This window comes from Harpia harpyja, chromosome 3 (genome assembly GCF_026419915.1).
Source record: "Harpia harpyja isolate bHarHar1 chromosome 3, bHarHar1 primary haplotype, whole genome shotgun sequence".
Lineage (NCBI taxonomy): Eukaryota > Metazoa > Chordata > Aves > Accipitriformes > Accipitridae > Harpia > Harpia harpyja.
In genome coordinates, this window is record NC_068942.1 from 38,745,096 (window position 1) to 38,762,787 (window position 17,692).

At 48.3% G+C, this 17,692-nt stretch overlaps 1 protein-coding gene across 3 annotated transcripts in view; it reads left to right on the top strand.

Moving 5' to 3' along the window:
• The first annotated feature begins 9,378 nt into the window (after window positions 1-9,378).
• The window catches only part of ARFGAP2 (ADP ribosylation factor GTPase activating protein 2), a 31,230-nt gene continuing 22,916 nt past the window's right edge, over window positions 9,379-17,692 (top strand). For 2 of the 3 annotated variants that reach the window (XR_008234416.1, XM_052782016.1), the window contains exons 1-12: window positions 9,379-9,559; window positions 9,806-9,924; window positions 10,897-10,969; window positions 11,499-11,630; window positions 11,724-11,804; window positions 12,625-12,727; window positions 13,380-13,436; window positions 14,593-14,637; window positions 15,758-15,810; window positions 16,247-16,383; window positions 16,914-17,045; window positions 17,503-17,631. Coding sequence is in view for 2 of the 3 variants with exons in the window: in XM_052782016.1 (XP_052637976.1) it covers window positions 9,488-9,559; window positions 9,806-9,924; window positions 10,897-10,969; window positions 11,499-11,630; window positions 11,724-11,804; window positions 12,625-12,727; window positions 13,380-13,436; window positions 14,593-14,637; window positions 15,758-15,810; window positions 16,247-16,383; window positions 16,914-17,045; window positions 17,503-17,631 (1,133 nt within the window). In the remaining variant the exon portion in view is untranslated. The remainder of the gene's footprint in view (window positions 9,560-9,805; window positions 9,925-10,896; window positions 10,970-11,498; window positions 11,631-11,723; window positions 11,805-12,624; window positions 12,728-13,379; window positions 13,437-14,592; window positions 14,638-15,757; window positions 15,811-16,246; window positions 16,384-16,913; window positions 17,046-17,502; window positions 17,632-17,692) is intronic. The other variant, XM_052782017.1, reaches the window with a different exon arrangement.

Below are 17,692 nucleotides of genomic sequence, written 5' to 3' on the forward strand. Positions count from 1 at the left end.
AAACATGAGGACTGATGGACATGTTCCGTATAGGATAAGCCCAAGAGCTTGAGGGAACAAACACCCCAAAAGCTACCACTTTTGGAAAAACAAAGAAAAATAAACAATTGTTTTAAAATGGTATACTTACTACATCTGCTTGAAACTGTTGTTGAGAGGCATTGTGAGTTTGTAGTAGCCTGCTGTAGTGAAATTCTTACTCTGGGTTAGCACATGTGAGGAACTTGGTTAAGTCAGACTCACAAAACTCAGTCAAGCCTCCACCAGCCACACTGGCGTGAACTGCTTCAGAGTGGTTTGGAAAAGGGGTAATACAGATAAAGAAGTCTGAAGTCATAGGAGAGCATTTGGGATTAAATGACCACAGAATTAACAGCAGCTAGTTGAACCAAAATGGATGTTTAACAAGTGTAGACTGAAAAGGAGGTAGGGATGGACAGATTAAAACACTGCTGACTTACGAAAGATAAAGCATCACAAACATCTTGTTGCCTGCCTGCCAGACAGAGCAGAAGTTAAACTTTTTACAGCACACTGGCTGCCTTGAAATGTAGTCTGTCACGGACAAAGCGATCTGAGACTAATGCTATTTAGTGCTTTTGTGAGACTACAGAAATGCATCAGCTGTTGAGAGGTCTTGCTCAAAGTATCCGTAGCACTGTACTTTATGAATGGGGGGAGAGGGGTGCAAACCAAAAGAACAAGGGAAAAGCATTTTGTTCTGAATCAGTAATGTCCTTTCTCAAGAAAAGAGAAAGTATTCCCAAAAGGCAGTTAAAGATCTAAGCAACAGACATTTAAAACACCTGGATTTAGCTATGAATTTACCTATTATTCTAGGTCCAATATTTGAAGAAACCTCTAAGCTTATGCCATGTAATTGGAGGTGTTGGTGTATAAGTACTTGGATTTATTTAAAGATCTAGTCTGTGCTTTCAGTAGTATGTCCTAGGGAAAGTATCATCAGTGTTGTACAGCAATTGCAAGTGTTCCACTTGCTGACCCACAACTGAATGATTTGTTGTTGCTTTGTCCTAACACACATGAATGTGAAGAGAGTGTGCTTGCCAGGCTTGCGAGATAACAGAGACAAAAACAGTCAGGGATAAAATGACCTGAAATGTGCTATAATGAATACTGAAATTTACCTGGATATTTTCAAACACTAATGCTAGCCTTTCGTGTAAGGTCAAAAAATTGTAGAAGGGACTTATGAAGGATAACATGGAGGCTTGACTTAAATTCTTCTTCAGCATTCTAGTCAGGCTATAATTAGGGATGGAGTTAGGTGTGGCCAGAACCTGCTATGAGGACAGAAATGTCCAGCAGACAGGACCTCTGATTACAGTACAAATAACCTGAAATTCCACAGGACAAAGTCTGAACAGACTTGTTTGTCCTAGGAAAACACGACCACCTGATCATAATGAGCTGCTTGAAGGCTTCCAGAAGTAGTGACATACTGCAGCTTATGCGAACAAGTCCCCTAAAGGAATGTTTGCACATCAGAAAGTCCTGCCAAGAGCTGAAGTAATGGACAGGAGACAACGCATTGAGAATGAAGAATTGCTTGGCTGGACTGTACCTCATAAATTTTGGCATGGCACTTAGTCCTGGCTACCCAAAACCAAATGGATTAGTAAAAGAGAGCCTGTGTAGTAAAGAACCATCTGGAAAGGAAAAAAAAAAACCAAATGCATCTAATGATCTTATATTAAACTAATAGCTCTGCCTGGAGACGTAGTTTTCCATAGAAGCAAATGAGGTTTTGTTAACCACAAAGGCTCCAGTTGAAACTTGTCATCCATGCCAAAAGTTTTGTGTGTGAACAGAGAGATGCACACATGAACTAATTGCTGTGCCTGAATTCCAGAAGGCCAGCAAAGCCTATTCTTCCCCCATAGCTTCTGTAAAAACATACAGATGCGTCTCTGTGCCTGATGGGCAACAGTGGAAACATTATCTAGTCATATTTTATTTTTTTAATAAAGCCACTCCTTGTGGAAAGCTTGTATACATCTGTGGTTGGTAGATAATTAATTTGGTTCTGACATCGTCCTGGAAAAGAATTTCTGAAGTATCACGCAAAGCTTGGATTTCCTGTTGATCATGAATTTTCTAGGAAGAGGAAGTTAAAAGATTCTCTATGACGGATCACACCCATTTCCCCAAAGCAGCAGCTGAGCTTGCTCAACCTATTAATGATGTTTCTGCCCTGTAGGCAAAATCTAGGTTGCAGAGCCCACAGGACAGCTGTGCTCTCTGATGGCAGCTGAGAGTTGTGGTTAGGTTCTAACTCTTGTTGGCACTCCCATAGCCCTGTGTGGAGCTTGGGGCCGTTGGTGCTTCAGTTTACTTTCCATCCCACTTCCCCATCCCCTGAGTCCTTGTTGTGGCTGTTGTGCTTGGCACGAAGTGCTGAGGCAGGTGCAGGTATGTGGCAATCCTGCAGGGAGACCCCTCAGAGCTGTTACAAACTGTCCTGCACTCCCTTTGCTCCTGTCCTGTTTGCAGATCCAGCCCAAGGCCACAGCTGCGCAGAGCTCAGCTCTGCTATTTCAGGCAGGTTCTCCCCAACAGCAGTGCAGGCCATGCATAAACTGGGGCTGCCTCAGTTGCATTTCTAGAGCTGCCAGCATTACGCTTATGGGCAGCAGGCTGCAAAATTCCCCTGTGTGTGTGAAGAAAGCTGGTGCTGGAGTTAAAATGGGCTTGCTCCACTCGGACCAGTAGGTGATTGTTTCTAGGGTAAACACACAGAGACTGGCTGCAGACTGGTCAGGGGGCTGAACCTGAGACAAAGCTAGTGCCAAAAACTCCATCTTGACCCATGGAAATGTGGTTGGAAAATACCGACTACAGGCTGGCGGGAAAGGTTGTGCAAAACAAGCAAGAATAGTAAGGCTGCGTGATATGAGGCAAAGTCTTCAAAGGGACCTTGCACAAAAAAAGAGAAACAGAAAAAAGACTTGCAGCCAAGTGTTGCACCACTGCCCAGGTCCAGGCTACAAGGAGCTGGAAAACTCAGGGGCTGCAAGGGAGTGAGACTGTTTACCAAGCTACCTAGGTTCTTAGAAGATCACAGAGGATGAATATGAGAAGATGTTTCTGGAGAAGATGGAAAAAATTCTTGCTGAAGAGGGGGGGAGGGGGCAATAGGGTAGGCTCTGTAACTGGAAGAAATTGGCTGGTTTTCTGTTGGAACATCTTGACTAAGTAGCATGGCTCCAGTGAACTTTTCCAAACCAAATTTCAGGCTAAATCACCTCAGCTGCTTTCAGCAAATCCATTTTACTGGCTGTGCCCTGGTTTTCGTCATTCAGTAACCCTGCTTGCAGAGGTTCCTGGTTTGTCAGTCTCTCAGCTTAAGGCAATTGCAGTTGCAGCTTGAGACTTCCTTTCTCCACAAGCAGTGTAGTGGTGGTCAGCACTTCTTCCCCCTTAGTGTGGGTGCCCATAATCTCTCCTCTTCAGTCTCAGTGCTTTCACTGGGTTCAGCTGTTTACAGATCCTATGGTCCCTTCCTCCCTGTGTTTCCTTTCTATCCTATCAGCTGGAAGTCCTCTTCCAGGTTCTGCACTCTCTCCCTTTGACCTCACTACCTCTTTCCTTCCTGAGTCTATTGTTCCTGCTTTCAGCAGGAGGCTGACACCAAAACAGTCACTGCCCCCAGCTGTGACCACACTAGCCCTTTCTCTCAAATTCACCTCAGAGTTTCCCCACAGGTGCCACACAGTTCCCAAGGAATCCACAATCCTGTGAATGTTTGTCTCACCAGTGGCCCTGCATCCCCTCTACACATTGTGGCCACCTGCGGAGCTGAAGCCCTGCTACCTACTCCCTCTCCACCCCAATCCCTCATAATAACCTACTTGACAGTGGTGCTTGCACTCTGTGATGATTGTGTGTTTTCAAAAGAGCTTCATAGTAAATGAACAGCTTTCTCATCTTGCCTTGCTTACCTTGTCTTTTTGTTACCTCTGCTTACCCTGCTTTCAAGGGCCACTGTCTTCTGCTTTAGGTATGCTCCTTACGCTTGTTGTAGGGGCTGCAGGCAACTAGTCCCTGTACTAGTGGGATTCAGTTTAGAAAACTCTGGAGAGTAGGGTGATCTGCAGGGAAGAGAGATTACATGTCTGCTGGAAAGTTTGGAAGGGTCATGTCTGATAGGAGGACAGCCCTGCTGGCTCTGACCTCAAGAAAGTTGGTGCCTGTGCTGGGGACTGCCCTCAAAGGAGGGTGAGGTAGCTTGGGGCTTGCTCTCACTGCCCACTCTCTCCACCTTGCTTTCATATGGTGTGACAAGCATGACTTGAAGTGAGACATCACTTCAGTGATTGTCACCTGCCAAGCAGCCTGCTCCTGGCAGGGACACCTGTAGCATCTCCAAACTGACCATTACAGCAAGATCTAAAACTTGTCCTCAGATCCAGGAAACCCCAGGATACATCTGTCAGCTCACCCCTGCTTTGGGGTATCCCCAAAGCTTCCCAAGCCCCGAGCACCTGCCAGGCCAGTCAGAGGTGATGTTACCAGATGTTTGAAAATAAACATTTAATATTGGAAACGGAGTTACAAAGGAAAAGCCTGAAGACATACGTGTATACACACACACACACTCACTTAACAAGTACTCAGGAGCAGCATGTGCCTTCCCTGGCCCCACGCTCCAGTTACCCTTTCCATCAAACCCCAGCAGTTTTGTCTGACAGCCCAGCAACATCAGCTGGCACAACAGAAAGGGATAGTCCTCTGTTCTCCCTTTCAAACCTTCCTAGCCCTTCCCTTACTTGCTTCAGCAATCACACAAGCAGGAGGAGATCAACTCAGCAATGCAATGACAATCAGCATTTTAGCAGGGCTAGGGACACGACAGCCCACGGCCGCTGCTTGCCAGAGTGGGTGCAAGCAACAGCATGTGCAGCAGGACTGGCCTTTTGGCTGCGACAACCCCAAATTGGATCAAGCCAGCCATGAGTGTGTTCCTCAGTATCTCTCAAGTTACCCATCCGTTGTGTTCCTTAATTTGTGTGTTCTACCTTTGCTGGCTTTTCTCCAAACCACAACATTTGTAAGACTGCAATAAAATTGTGTAAGTTATAAACCTGAACAAAATATTCACTCTACGCATACTGTATTAGTATGCTCCTTATCTTAGATCTTGCTGGAAGCATTGCACGGAGTCAGTGTGTGACGTTGACTGCCTGCCTCAGTGCAATACTTTTTCCTAGGGAGGCCGCTACTAATTACACTCAGTCCGGCACACTGGCAGTCTGGTCACCCACGACCCTCAGCCAGCTGCTTCCCTTGCATCAAACCTAGCCAATACCTTAAGAGAACACAGGGCAGCTTGCTGACCTGACAGAAACCTAACCCAACCCAAGGAAAAGTTTTCTATGTGATGCCTGAAGCCACGGGAAATTGGGAGCATCTTCTTACACACTCTGGGAAGGGACATACCTGCTGAGAACCTGTCTCTTGTTCTAGTGAGAAGGAGAACACTTTCTATCTGACTCTCCTTTCTTCCTCTCCTCCATCTGTGGCTATGCCTGCTCTTTCCACTACTGAAAACAGCCAGGCTGCCCTGAAATACTGAGCAGAGCTCTCTCCCAGGGTTACTGATTATCTGCAGGGGAAAACATGCAGATTAGTTAGTGTCTGTAAACTGCTTAGTAAGAAAGGAAAAAAAAAAAAAAGTAATAGATTTGTGTTAGGAATTGCTCCTCTCCCCAGGGCATCATTGTAGATTCCTGGTACCCCACCACCAGTGATCTGTGGGAAACTATATCTCCCAGTTATTTTTCAGGTAGTTTACTGAATTTGCCAAACCCCTTCCCGAAGCTTCTCATTCAGCAAAAGCATGAGAGGCCAACGGGCCTGAGTAGGAGAGCAGGACTCGGGCACCTCGTCTCTCTCCTGCACAGTCCTTTCACCCACATTCTTTGCTGGGTAGCGAGAAGAGAGCAAGGTCCCTCTTCCCCTCTGCCACCCTGCTTGTGGACAGACTCCCAGAGAAGGACTTTCTTTTCCCATTGGCTCAGACCTGCAAGTGCAGGGCAGGTTTTAACCCCAACATAGCACTTCACTCCCGAGCCTCTCCAGCTGTCTTTCATAGTAACCTCAGGCCCTCAGGCAACAAGACTTCTGTACTGCAAATGTGTCCCCAGTGGTATGACAGATTCCAAGAACAAGCTTTCCCTTGCTCCCTTGGATGATGCTGGGGACTATCTTTTACTGACAGAGGTGGGTAACAGCAAGTTGATCTCTGATTAAGAGGCTACATTGGGCTGAGTGTCTGGTATCATAGCAGTCAGGGGGAGAGAGGCAGATGTCAGATGTGATGTGGCTGGACAGGGAAGCTGAGGGCCAAAGAGCAGGCTGCCAGCTTGGAGTTCAGAAATTCAGCACCAAAGCACATGAGATGCAAAAGACACAGATGCAGGAAATAGCAAGAACAGTGCAATGACAGCACTCGCTCACAGGGAACAGTCATCAGCAGGAGGTCTTTCCTGTACTGACAAAGGCAACAAAAAGAAGCTATTTCTCAGACCAGCAGCATGCTCTTCCTGCTGCTTTTATGTAAAACTGATGGACAGGATCAGCAGCCTTGCCAGAACTTGGAGCAACCAGCATGGGCTGGAAGGCCTGCAAGGGACCCAGCTGAGGTAGAGAAGCTTGAGTAACCCTGCTGTAGCAAGCCCTCCTAAGACACAGCGCAGTGAACGAAAACTGTGCACCCTCCACGGAGGAGAGGAGCCTGCACTGTATCTCCCCATGTCTCCTAGCACAGACCGGCAGAGACGAAGTGTGACACTGACCTATTGGTCTCTGAGGCTGCCTTGGCTTCTCCTGGGCCCACGCCATTTCTCTCTCACGAGTCCCAGCTAGGGTAATGCCAGCATGAACAGACTCTCTCCCTCCTAACCCCTGTGCAACTTCTCCATCACACAGCCAAACACAGACCTAGTGAGAACAAAGCCAGCAGAGGGGGGGGAGCAGCACCGCACAACAGATGGTGACAAGGTAGGAGAGCAAGCAACTCAGGTTGAGACAGCTCGAGCCAACCTGAACACCACCACTCCCAACGCACGCTCATCACCTGAACTTGCTCCTCTACACGACAAGATGCAGCTTACACAGCCTCCACCACCCTGGCACCATACACTCCCTCCCCTGTCCTTCTGTCCAGCTTCACCTGTCAGGGCCCTGACTGCACCAACAAGCCTTAATTGTCCTGAGCAGCCTCACCTGGGGCCCCTACCATAACCCTTGCCCATGGGTGTGGGGGTGGGTGTGTTTTCATTTAAGCTCAGCCCAGAGCTACTAGTCCCTGTCTGAGCTAAGTTGAAGGAGTAGTGGTCTCTGGCTCTGCCTTGTTGATCCTGACTTGTAGGCTGGCTTACCAGCCTGATCTCAGACTTGCCTTGCCTTGCCTTGCCTTGCCTTGCCTTGCTGCCACAGACATGCCTGGCAATTGCTGGGCCTGATGCTGACCTGTGGATTGACTTCCCAGCTTGACTGCAGACTAATTCATCACCATGAGCTTGCCTGGCTATCTCAATTCTTGGTCAAACCTGGCCACTACCTGGGCCCTGCCAGGCTCTCCTTGCTCAGGTACTGTGGGGATGGGCCATGGCTGATGAGAGCCTAGGCCTGCTGTCCTTGGGAATGCTCCCCTTGCAGCTCTCCTTCTCCTAGGGTGTAGTCAGCCCTTACTGCACCCTGACATCGGCTCTCCTGGTATGACTGCCAGGACAGCTGCACCATGAATGGCATCAGGGAACTCGACTGGTTTAAAAATAGCTGTGAGATCGGTTACTTTTACCTGAATTGATTCCCCAATACTGTTTGTGTAATCCCAAAAATAGGCATGTAGGCACAATTAAGGTAGTAGCATAAGAGCAACAGACAGCAGGGGCTACTTAAGACTGCTGCCAAGAGTGGGCCCTGGCAGGCTGCATCAGGCTTCACTACCCAGTTCAGAAACTCCTCTCAGAGTAGCTTGAATCAGATGTGTCAGCCAGAAGCCTCTCATCTTACTGTAAGGCAACATGCCTCCCATATTGGGTCTCACTCTGATCATGTAGTTAGAGCTTTCCTGATTCCCAGAACGCAAGACTTCATACCCCTGCTAAACCTGCAGGGGTTTTTCCTGCAGAGTTTTTTTACCCAACTACTCAGTTGTTCCCGATTGCATCTGTATGTCCCAAGACTATGGATTTTGCTAAGATCGTGGGTCCTAGGTTCCCATTGTAATGTATTCTACAGCCTACCTTACGCATATGGAAAATGTGGAAATGAGTGGAAGGAAAGCTTTTGAATTTAAACTGAAAGTTTTCCAGATATTAGTGCATTTAACTGTTTCTCTTAGTGACCAGCTGGTGCTGCAGAGCCATCTCCTTTTGGAGGCAAGGAAATCCCAATATATTCCATGTCAGTAATACCATGCTACTGACAAGTTTTTGTTGTTGTTGCCCTTCTGAACCTCTCATTGCTCTGCAGTCACTTTTTAAAGCATGAAACGGGCTATATGCCATCGACTTTCAGTTCAAAGCACAACCGTATTTCTTCCTATTTTTCTTGCATTACAACTGAATGACTTCCTAGTCCATTCCCTCCTGCTTCCAGGCAGGTAATGTAGCACTTTAAGGCCCTGACACCATCTTTGGTCTGAAGTTAACAACTTCCCTACCTCGATTACTGCCTCATGCTAGCTTGATTACCGCACACGATTAGGTAGTGCCACTCGCTGCTCTCGAGAAGTCTCCAGCTGACTAAATCCTTTCCAAGTCTGTTTGCTTGTGCTGGCTAGTGCACCAAGGCCTGGTGGCCTGAGGTCCAGAGGCTGCAGCAGGTGACGCCTGTAAGCACCCATCTGAGCTGCTTCTAAGGGAGCAGCTGGTATGGTACCAAGGACAGGTATTGCCTCCCCGCTATTCTACAAAGCCTCCCTCTGTCCGGGCCCGCTCCCTCCCGCTGCATGCCGCGTCGCGAAGGGGCTGAGGGAACGCGGTGACTGGCCAGAGCTGACGGGGGTCGCGGGCGCGGGAACGTCCCCGTTCGCGTTCAGACTCAGGAAGCGGTTTGCAGGGGACGATGCCGTGAAACTCGAGAAGCGGCGGGGCCGGCAGGCCGGAGCAGCGGACGGTGTGATGGCGGGGCTAGCGCAAGGCGCCGAGGAGGGACCCTGACCCGAAACGCCCACCCTGGGCGCCGGGGCCGCCCCTGAGCCCCGGGAGGGTGGGGACTCCCGCCCCCCCCCTTCCCGATGAACAGCCGTGGCGGTTGGAGCGGTAAATGGCGGAGCGGCGCCGCGCCGTGCCCCCCGCCGTCATGGCGACGGGGCAGGTAGGGGCTGACCCCCGCGGGGGGACCCGTCCGCGGCCCGGTGTGGGCTCAGGCGGCACCCGTACTGCGGCCCGATCCCCTGCGCCGATTGGGCCCGGCCGGCACCCGTCGCCGCAGTGGTGTCTGGGAAGGAGAGAACATGGCGGCGGAGCCGAGCAAGACGGAGATTCAGACTCTCTTCAAGCGGCTCCGGGCAGCGCCGGCGAACAAGGTAGCCGGGCGGCGCCAGGCGGCCTCCCGCCTTTCCGAGAGGGGCTGCTTCGCTGCGGCCGCGGGCTGGGCTCGGGCCAGGCGCCGCTGGGCTCGGGGCTGCGCTGCGGCGGTGAGGCGGGCGGGTCGAGGGGCTCCTGGGGAGCGCGGCCGGGCAACGGGGGACGGGGCCACTGGGTTGCGGCGGGGGGTGGAGGAGTGGCAGAGCCGCCGCCTCAGCCCGGCCGTCCGTCTGTCTTCGCTTTAGTCGTGCTTCGACTGCGGTGCCAAGAACCCGAGCTGGGCCAGTATCACCTACGGGGTCTTCCTCTGCATCGACTGCTCCGGCGTCCACAGGTCCCTGGGCGTGCACCTCAGCTTCATCAGGTGCGTGGGGCCCGGGAGCGTGGGCGGCGGGGAGCTCCGGCCCGTGGGTGACCCCCCGGGCAGGCCCGGAGCCGCGGTGCCTCGTTGGTGTGGGAAGACGCAGGGAGTCGGTTAGAGAGAAGCGTTAGCGGAGAGCGATCGCCTCGGGTTGTATGGGGCTTGGTCGCTGGAGGTTTTGGGTCACTCGGCCCTTCCAAGATGGAGTTTCTGAAGCGCCTCAGTGGAACATCAACACGTTGCTTTCGCTAACCTTGCAGAAACACTGGACTCCGAACTGTAGAATCTGAGAGGAGAGTGGGGTTTGTGAATCGTGCCAGTAAAGCAGCAATATGGAAGTTTTTCTTGTATTGCTGAGCAAGGCAAAAAGAGGAATATTATTTAATCTTTTCTGTATCGACCTAGGGAGGAAGATAGTTGGATTTTGGATTTGGAGTAGGAAGTTGGATTTTCAGCCTATTGATCTTATTTTCAGTACTTGTAGAAGTTAGCATTTTAAAGTGACAGAACTGTGACCTTTACTTATTCAGAAATAAGTTGAGTAACTGGTATGAGACGTGCTCTGTCACCTAGCTTTACTTGGTTGTTTTTTCAGTTGCTTTGTCACGTGTTCTGGCCTAATCTGTGGGACGGGCTGAACATGAGTCTCTCATGTGGCAGTGAGATCACATGTAGAATGAAAGTTGTTGGCTGGGTTTTCCTAGCTTAAGCTCCACCCTCTTAAGGAACATGAGTGAGAGGTCCTCTAAGTTTGGACACTGTTATTTGGAGTGAAGCTGAAGATGGTTTTTTTCCTCACTTTAAAAGTTCAAATTAATCTCTTACGGGAACAAAAAAGTTACCAAGACCTTCTTTCCCCTTTTGCCCCCTATACTTTGGAATAGTAGTGGGATGTCTGACCATTCTAGCTCAGAGCTTGCTGTTGCATTTGGCATGCCTGCACATTATTAATAGAAATAATTTGTTCTCACACAGGTCCACAGAGTTGGATTCTAACTGGAACTGGTTCCAGCTGAGGTGTATGCAAGTGGGCAGCAATGCCAACGCGGTGAGGAGCCTCTGTAGGCATTTTGCTTGCTTTCCCCCTTGCTAATCCACATTTTCTGGTTTTTGTCACTTTCCTCTGTGTGGCTTTTTGGGTACCAGCCACTCCATCTTTTTTGGAAACGTGTAATATGGGGAGGTGTTTGTCAGGTGTGCTTGGAAGTCAGATTATGACCTTTGAATGCATTGCTTTCCGAGGTGCAGATTTGTCCTTGCATCTCATTTAAATGACAGACATAGTCCTCTTAAAGGAAAGGAATTAGGGACACTGATCAGTTTGAAAGCTCATGCTCAGCATTGTGACTCAGAAGCATCCTCCTGTGGAGGACAGGGATGGTTTTCTTAGCCCTCTGGGGCCTGGAGTGAGACTTCTTGGGCAAAGCTGATCAATTAATGGTTGGTTCATGCTGTGCGCTCAGTATATCATCCCCTGTCTCTGGGAAGCTTCCTTTTTCTGTTGAGTTTGAGTTATGTCTAATGCTCGCTTGAGTCTGATCTAGCAGTTTGGAGACAGAATGTTCTTCTCTTTTCAGACTGCTTTCTTCCGCCAGCATGGCTGCACTACCACAGATGCCAACGCTAAGTATAATAGTCGAGCTGCCCAGATGTACAGGGAGAAGATCCGGCAGCTGGCAAGTGCTGCCATGGCCAAGTATGGCACTGATGTAAGTCTGAGCAGCTCCGTACTGTTAAGACGTGTAGTGCTGCATGCTGAGTCTTGTAGGATATCTTGTTTTTTTCCCCTCTCCTCTCTTCAGCTGCTTATAGATGGACTGAGTGGAGCCCCTGGGCACTCCCCTGACAAGAGTGACGCTGATTTCTTCATGGAGCACACACAGGTGAGAAGAACTGTCTAAATCAGATGGCTTTAACAGCTCTCAAATAGCCAGCTGTTCAGCTAAGAGCAGTCCCACTTAGTTTGGAAGGACTCTTAAGTTGTATACTCGTTCAGCACTAACATGCAAGAACTAAGATTCCGTCATCAGCCTGGGACATAGTCACAGATCTAAACAATCCCTTGTGGAGCCTGTGATATCCATGTCCTTTGTTTTCTAGACCATCTTTATCTTCAAGGAATACTCAGAGCTGCCAGCAACTCCCTGGAAAATGCTTTGTGTGCTGTGTTAATGCATAGTCTCTTTGTACAGCTAAAGCAAGGGCTGGCTATTACTTTGAACTTCTGGTTTAGTCAGCTTTTTAGTGCATAGACCCTCGTAAAGTGAATTTGAGCAACTGTTTGCACAATGCTAGGCAGACTTTCTCAAGTGAATAGAGTAACTTGAGAATTGGCTGTATGGGAATAAAGACGGTGGAAGCTGAGATTTTTTTCCAGGGAAACTCATTCACGCTCTTTCTCCCAGATTTGAGCTCATCTCTTTAACCTGGGAAGTCTGTACAGTAGCCAACAGTGATGCTGTCATTTCTCCTGGCCTTCCATTCAGCTTAGCTTCTGGTTTTTTTTCTTTAATTTTTTGTCTCTGCTAAGGGAATGTGGACTTGTCCATATGTTGCCTTATCTTCAGTGAAGGCATAGTCTGGAGGTTGGAACACGTTTTCTTTGGCCTAAAACTGAATACAGGTCACTAAACCTGAAGTAAATGCAGGATTGTTGGGTTCATTCGTCTTCTGCAAATGACTGGAATGAGCATCTCCTTGCAGTCTTCCAGTACCTGGGATGTAGCAGATGCCAGCCAGAATCCTGCAGAGTCTTCCCCGGAGATGGAAAAAGCAGCAAAGTCATCAGAAGGCAGCGATGTGTCGAGTGAGTTCCCTGCTGAATAATTTTCCCAAGAACCTGACTTCCTTTCCAGGAGCATACACTTCTGTACCACAGTTGGAAGAGCTGAGTTTTTCCTTTGGTTCAGGCTTGAAGGAGTGGAAGCTCTGTGCACTCTATGATGTTTAGTTAAATTACTGGAGACTTCTAAAAACACTGCTCTGTTTGGGATCAGTTCTCCGCTTTTTCTCAAATGCACACAAAACTGCTGAGGATTAGCTGCCCCATTTCCCTGCTTCCAGACATAATTATTTGTTGAAAGACTCTTTTCTATCCCTTGAATTTGGTGGGTCTGGAAATGACCTATGAATATAAAGCAAAAAAAATGTTTCTAGGGTGAATGGCAAGGAAACCAAGAATCTGGGGGCACAGCTGTAATTTGAAACAGCTTTGTGTATTCCCCTGCAGAGTGTTTGCTTTCTTTTAATGTGTTAAGAACACTGCAGAGGGAGTAACTTGCTCTGTGGAGACATGAAGTTGTCATGCTTGGGAAACCGCACTTTTCAAACTGTAACTTCACTTGTTTGGGGTGGGGGCAGAGGAGGTAAAAGAGATGTAGTGGAACTGTGCGCACACTGAAAACAAAGGGGTTGAGAATCTCTCTGCTGAATGTTCTCTTCTGGTTTTGTGCCCACAGATTCCAGCCAGGGCCCCTCTATTGACTTATTGAGCACATCTCCTAAAGCTCCTCTAGGTAAGTAAGACTCTGTTATTTCTCAGATCAGTCTTGCTCTTATACCTACTGTTCAGTAGTAAGCTCAGTGGAGCTGGAACTGATGAGCCAATTTCCACAACATCTAAAGGAGCTTATCTTCCTGTGGAGCCAGTACTGAGGATCTCCCTTAACCCCAAAACCAAGCCACAGTTTACTGGAGGTTTTCTCTTCCTTTGGACAATTGAGTTCAAAGCTGTCACCTTCCCAAAAGCTTGTTTTCATTTTTTGAGCTTTGGACAAAACTTGGCATTTGCATATAAATAACTTGGCTGATCAAGGCCATGTGTTGTTTGTTTTTTGGTTTTGTTTTGTTTTTTTTTCCCCAAAGCTTTGGAGTCAAATGAATTTTTAGCTTCCAGAGTAATAGGGATTTGTATCCCGATTCTCCCCTGCCATTACTGTCCTGGCTGCACACAGAGCATCTAGCTGGAGCTTCTTTCCTTGTTGAGAGTGTGCTCCTAGCTGTCGTGGTTTCACCCCAGCTGGCAACTCAGCTCCACAGAGCTGCTCACTCACTGCCCCTTGGTGGGATGAGGGAGAGAATCAGAAGAGTAAAAGTAAGAAAACTTGTGGGCTGAGATAAAGACAGTTTAATAGGTAAAGCAAAAGCCGTGCACGCAAGCAAAGCAAAATGAGGAATTCATTCACTGCTTTCCATCGGCAGGCAGGTGTTCAGCCATCTCCAGGAAAGCAGGGCTCCATCACGCCTAATGGTTACGTGGGAAGACAAACGCCATCACTCTGAACATCCCCCTCTTCCTTCTTCCCCCAGCTTTATATGCTGAGCATGACGTCATATGGTCTGGAATATCCCTTTTGTCAGTTGGGGTCAGCTGTCCCGGCTGTGTCCCCTCCCAACTTCTTGTGCCCCCCCAGCCCGCTCGCTGGTGGGGTGGGGCGAGAAGCAGAAGAGGCCTTGGCTCTGTGTAAGCACTGCTCAGCAGTAACTAAAACATCCCTGTGTTGTTAACACTGTTTCCAGCACAAATCCAAAACACAGCCCCATACCAGCTACTGTGAAGAAAAATTAACTCTGTCCCAGCTAAAACTAGCACACTAGCCCACAGTGGGTTCATCCTGGGTGGAAAGCCTGTGTCCTCAAGCGTCTATTCCCTGTTTTGTGTCTCTTCCTCAGACATGTCTATGTATCTATCAACACAAGGGCCTGCTCCTGCCAGAGGTAACTGGCTAACAGCTGGCCTGCACTGGCTGCTTGTGACAACTCTGCCTGCCCCTTCTGTGACTCTGCCTTCAACTCTAACTTTAGCTTCCTGTGCTTGGAGGGAGAGAATGAGCCAAAGCTTACATGTATCGTATTGGGATCTAAACCAGCTATTCCATATCTGGAAAGGGATCTTATTGACATTTCTGTTAAATGTTTCCTGACAGTAATAAAAAAAATCCCAAACAACCCCAAATCAAGTGTTAGGAACAGCAAGCTGAAAAAGTCTTGGGTAGTGTGAGTGTTTTGAACCCCCCTATTTCAAAAATGTGTGCTAAGACTAGAAAAGTTACAGGAAACGCTGTCGAGAACGATCTAAAGTATGGGTTGACAAAAGTCATGTGGGTGTAGAAAATAAGGAGACACTTACGTGGGAGAAAAGCCCAACAAGGGTGATAAAAGATTTTGGAGCTACATGTTGGAAGCTGGGAAAATGTCCTGGGCAGTCCCTCTCTGTTTGCTTTGTTCTTATGCTTCTCCCCAGGCATCTGCGGCTTGGCTAGACCTTGGCTGGTTTTACAAGTGTGGCATGCTTCATGCCCTCAGAGTGACAGGTTCATGGTGCAAGGTGTTGGGGAACCTGTTGCTCTTACAGCTCGCTGCACTTCAGGTCCATTTTGTTGTTGGTTGTCTGTTCATGTAAACATGACTTCAGGGTTCTTGCTTCTTTGTCCCTAAGGTGTTGGTGAGGCACTGACCTTCATATGGCTTTGAAGCTGTATTTTCTTGGATTTATGTATGGAATAAATCTAGTCTTTCTCTATCTACCCTGATCCCTACTGGATAGGGTCACCAACTGCATGACACTTGGGAGAAGCTATTCAAAGGTCTTAGTTCACTTACAAGCTTCTCCAGCAATGGACATGCTTCCCTAGGCCACCAGCCTGCAATTGTGGAGCTTATAAGTGCATCTTTCACGGCTGGGTTAAGTCACCCAGGCTTCTGATGTGAAGCTGCATGGTGTGTCCTGGACTCTATAGCAACTGGATTGTGGTGGATGTTTGTGTGGGTTGCTGACTAATTTTGGCTTCTTAAATTAATCTACTTCTGCTTATTTGCTGCTTCCCTCCTCTTGCAGAACTTAAATCCTCACTCATTGGAAAGAAGAAGCCAGGAGCTGCCAAGAAAGGGGTATGTCTGAGCTCCTGTTTTATGGAGAGGAGGTAGAGCATGTCTCATATTACTGCCGTGCTTTCCCTAGGCCTTGCTTTATGCCCTTAACAAAGCTGTGTACTGAGAGATCCACTTGGGGAAGGGAGACCTTTGATTATATCACTGCTTATTTTGAAAGATAACTTGTATATTAATGGACAAAACCAATTAGGTTTTGGATCATTACTTATTATGGTCTGAAGTGTATGTGGCTGATCTTTTAGCACTGGCCATGGATGGGTTAACAGAGTACGGAAGAACACCCAAGAGTTGGAAACGCTCTTGGGTCTGTAGCTATGACTACACAGGGAGACCAAAGGCCTGATCGGTGCAGCAAGAAGCAGGATTCTGGTTTTCTTCTATGATGAACAATCTAGGATGAAGAAACTGCAATTTTTTGGTTTTGTTTTTCAAGTTGGGTGCAAAAAAAGGTCTTGGAGCCCAGAAAGTGAGCAGCCAGAGCTTCAGTGAGATTGAGCGGCAAGCCCAGGTGGCAGAGCAGCTGAGGGAGCAGCAGGCAGCGGAGTCCAGGAAGCAAGCCGAGGAGTCCATGTAAGTGCCCTGTTTGGGCTGAATACCTTGCATACGTAAGGCAGAAGTAATACAAGGTTAATGCTGTTCGCCGTAGGACCACCTAATGTGAGCGTAGAACATGCTGCATAATAGAATGAGCAGTAGCTATAAGCCAATATGGTCCTTACGGCAGGGCACAAGTTATACTGCTGTATTTTATTCAAATTACCATCCCTGGAAGAGTTTAAGGAGCAGATATGGAAGTATTTTGTGTTCCTGCTGGCCTTTGGACAGGACTGAAAAAGGCAAAGGATGAACTGGATGGGGTATTCTGTCTGGGAGGGGCAATGCTTACAGTAAGGAAATCATGGTTAGCCAAAAAAGAGTTGAATCCCAGTGGAGGCAAGATGGGAAGACAAGCAGTAGCTTCTATGCAAGGATTTTGGGCAGAGCTGTTGTGGAAATGGGTCTTTTGATGGGTTGTCAGGGTTACTCTCACCCTTGCCCCTCCACAGCATGGGCTGGGGGGAGGGTAATGAGCTGGTACCCACCATAGCTCTTTCCTTTAGAGTGACCTCAATGCGACTGGCTTATCAGGAACTGCAGCTTGATCGGAAGAAGGAAGAGAAGAGACTTCAGAACCTTGAAGGGAAGAAGCGTGAACAAGCAGAGAGGCTGGGCATGGGCTTGGTGTCCAGAAGGTACTTGGCTGTGGATAGCATAGGACAGAGAAGTGCCTTGGAAGCACTGTGCTCTGGAAAAGTTTCCTGAAGGCAGTAGCTTGCTGCTCTTGTAACAGATAAGGAGCTGATTTAAAGTGCTCATATGCTGGACTATGTCTAAATATGCTGCAGGCCCCAGAAAGAATGGACAGTGTTCAGAGGTTCTAGTTCTCATTCGAGCTTTTCCAAAGATGTGTGTGGCCTGTCTGTGTCTAGCCCTAGAGCCCTGTTGTTTGACAGATGTCCCACTGCAGAATACTTCCCTTAAGAAAGTAGCTCAAGACTTCTGAGGGAGTCAGGATAAGTGGTGAAAGGGGTCTGGTGTCCCACAACTTTCCCTCGAGTCTTGTGGCCAGATTCAGTTTTGAGGCAGACTGGATGTAGGGCCTGGATGCTGTCAGACCCATCGGCCCTGAGTGCCTGTTTGTTGTGCTAGTTCTGTTTCACACTCGGTGATGTCTGAGATGCAAGTAATTGAGCAAGAGACGCCGTTGGCTGCAAAATCTTCCCGTTCCCAGTTGGACTTGTTTGAAGATGCTGGAGGCTTCACATCTGGACCGCCCAAGTAAGACTTAGTTTCAGTGTAGTCTTTGGCTTATTCCTGAATTTAATGTCTGGCCTAAATT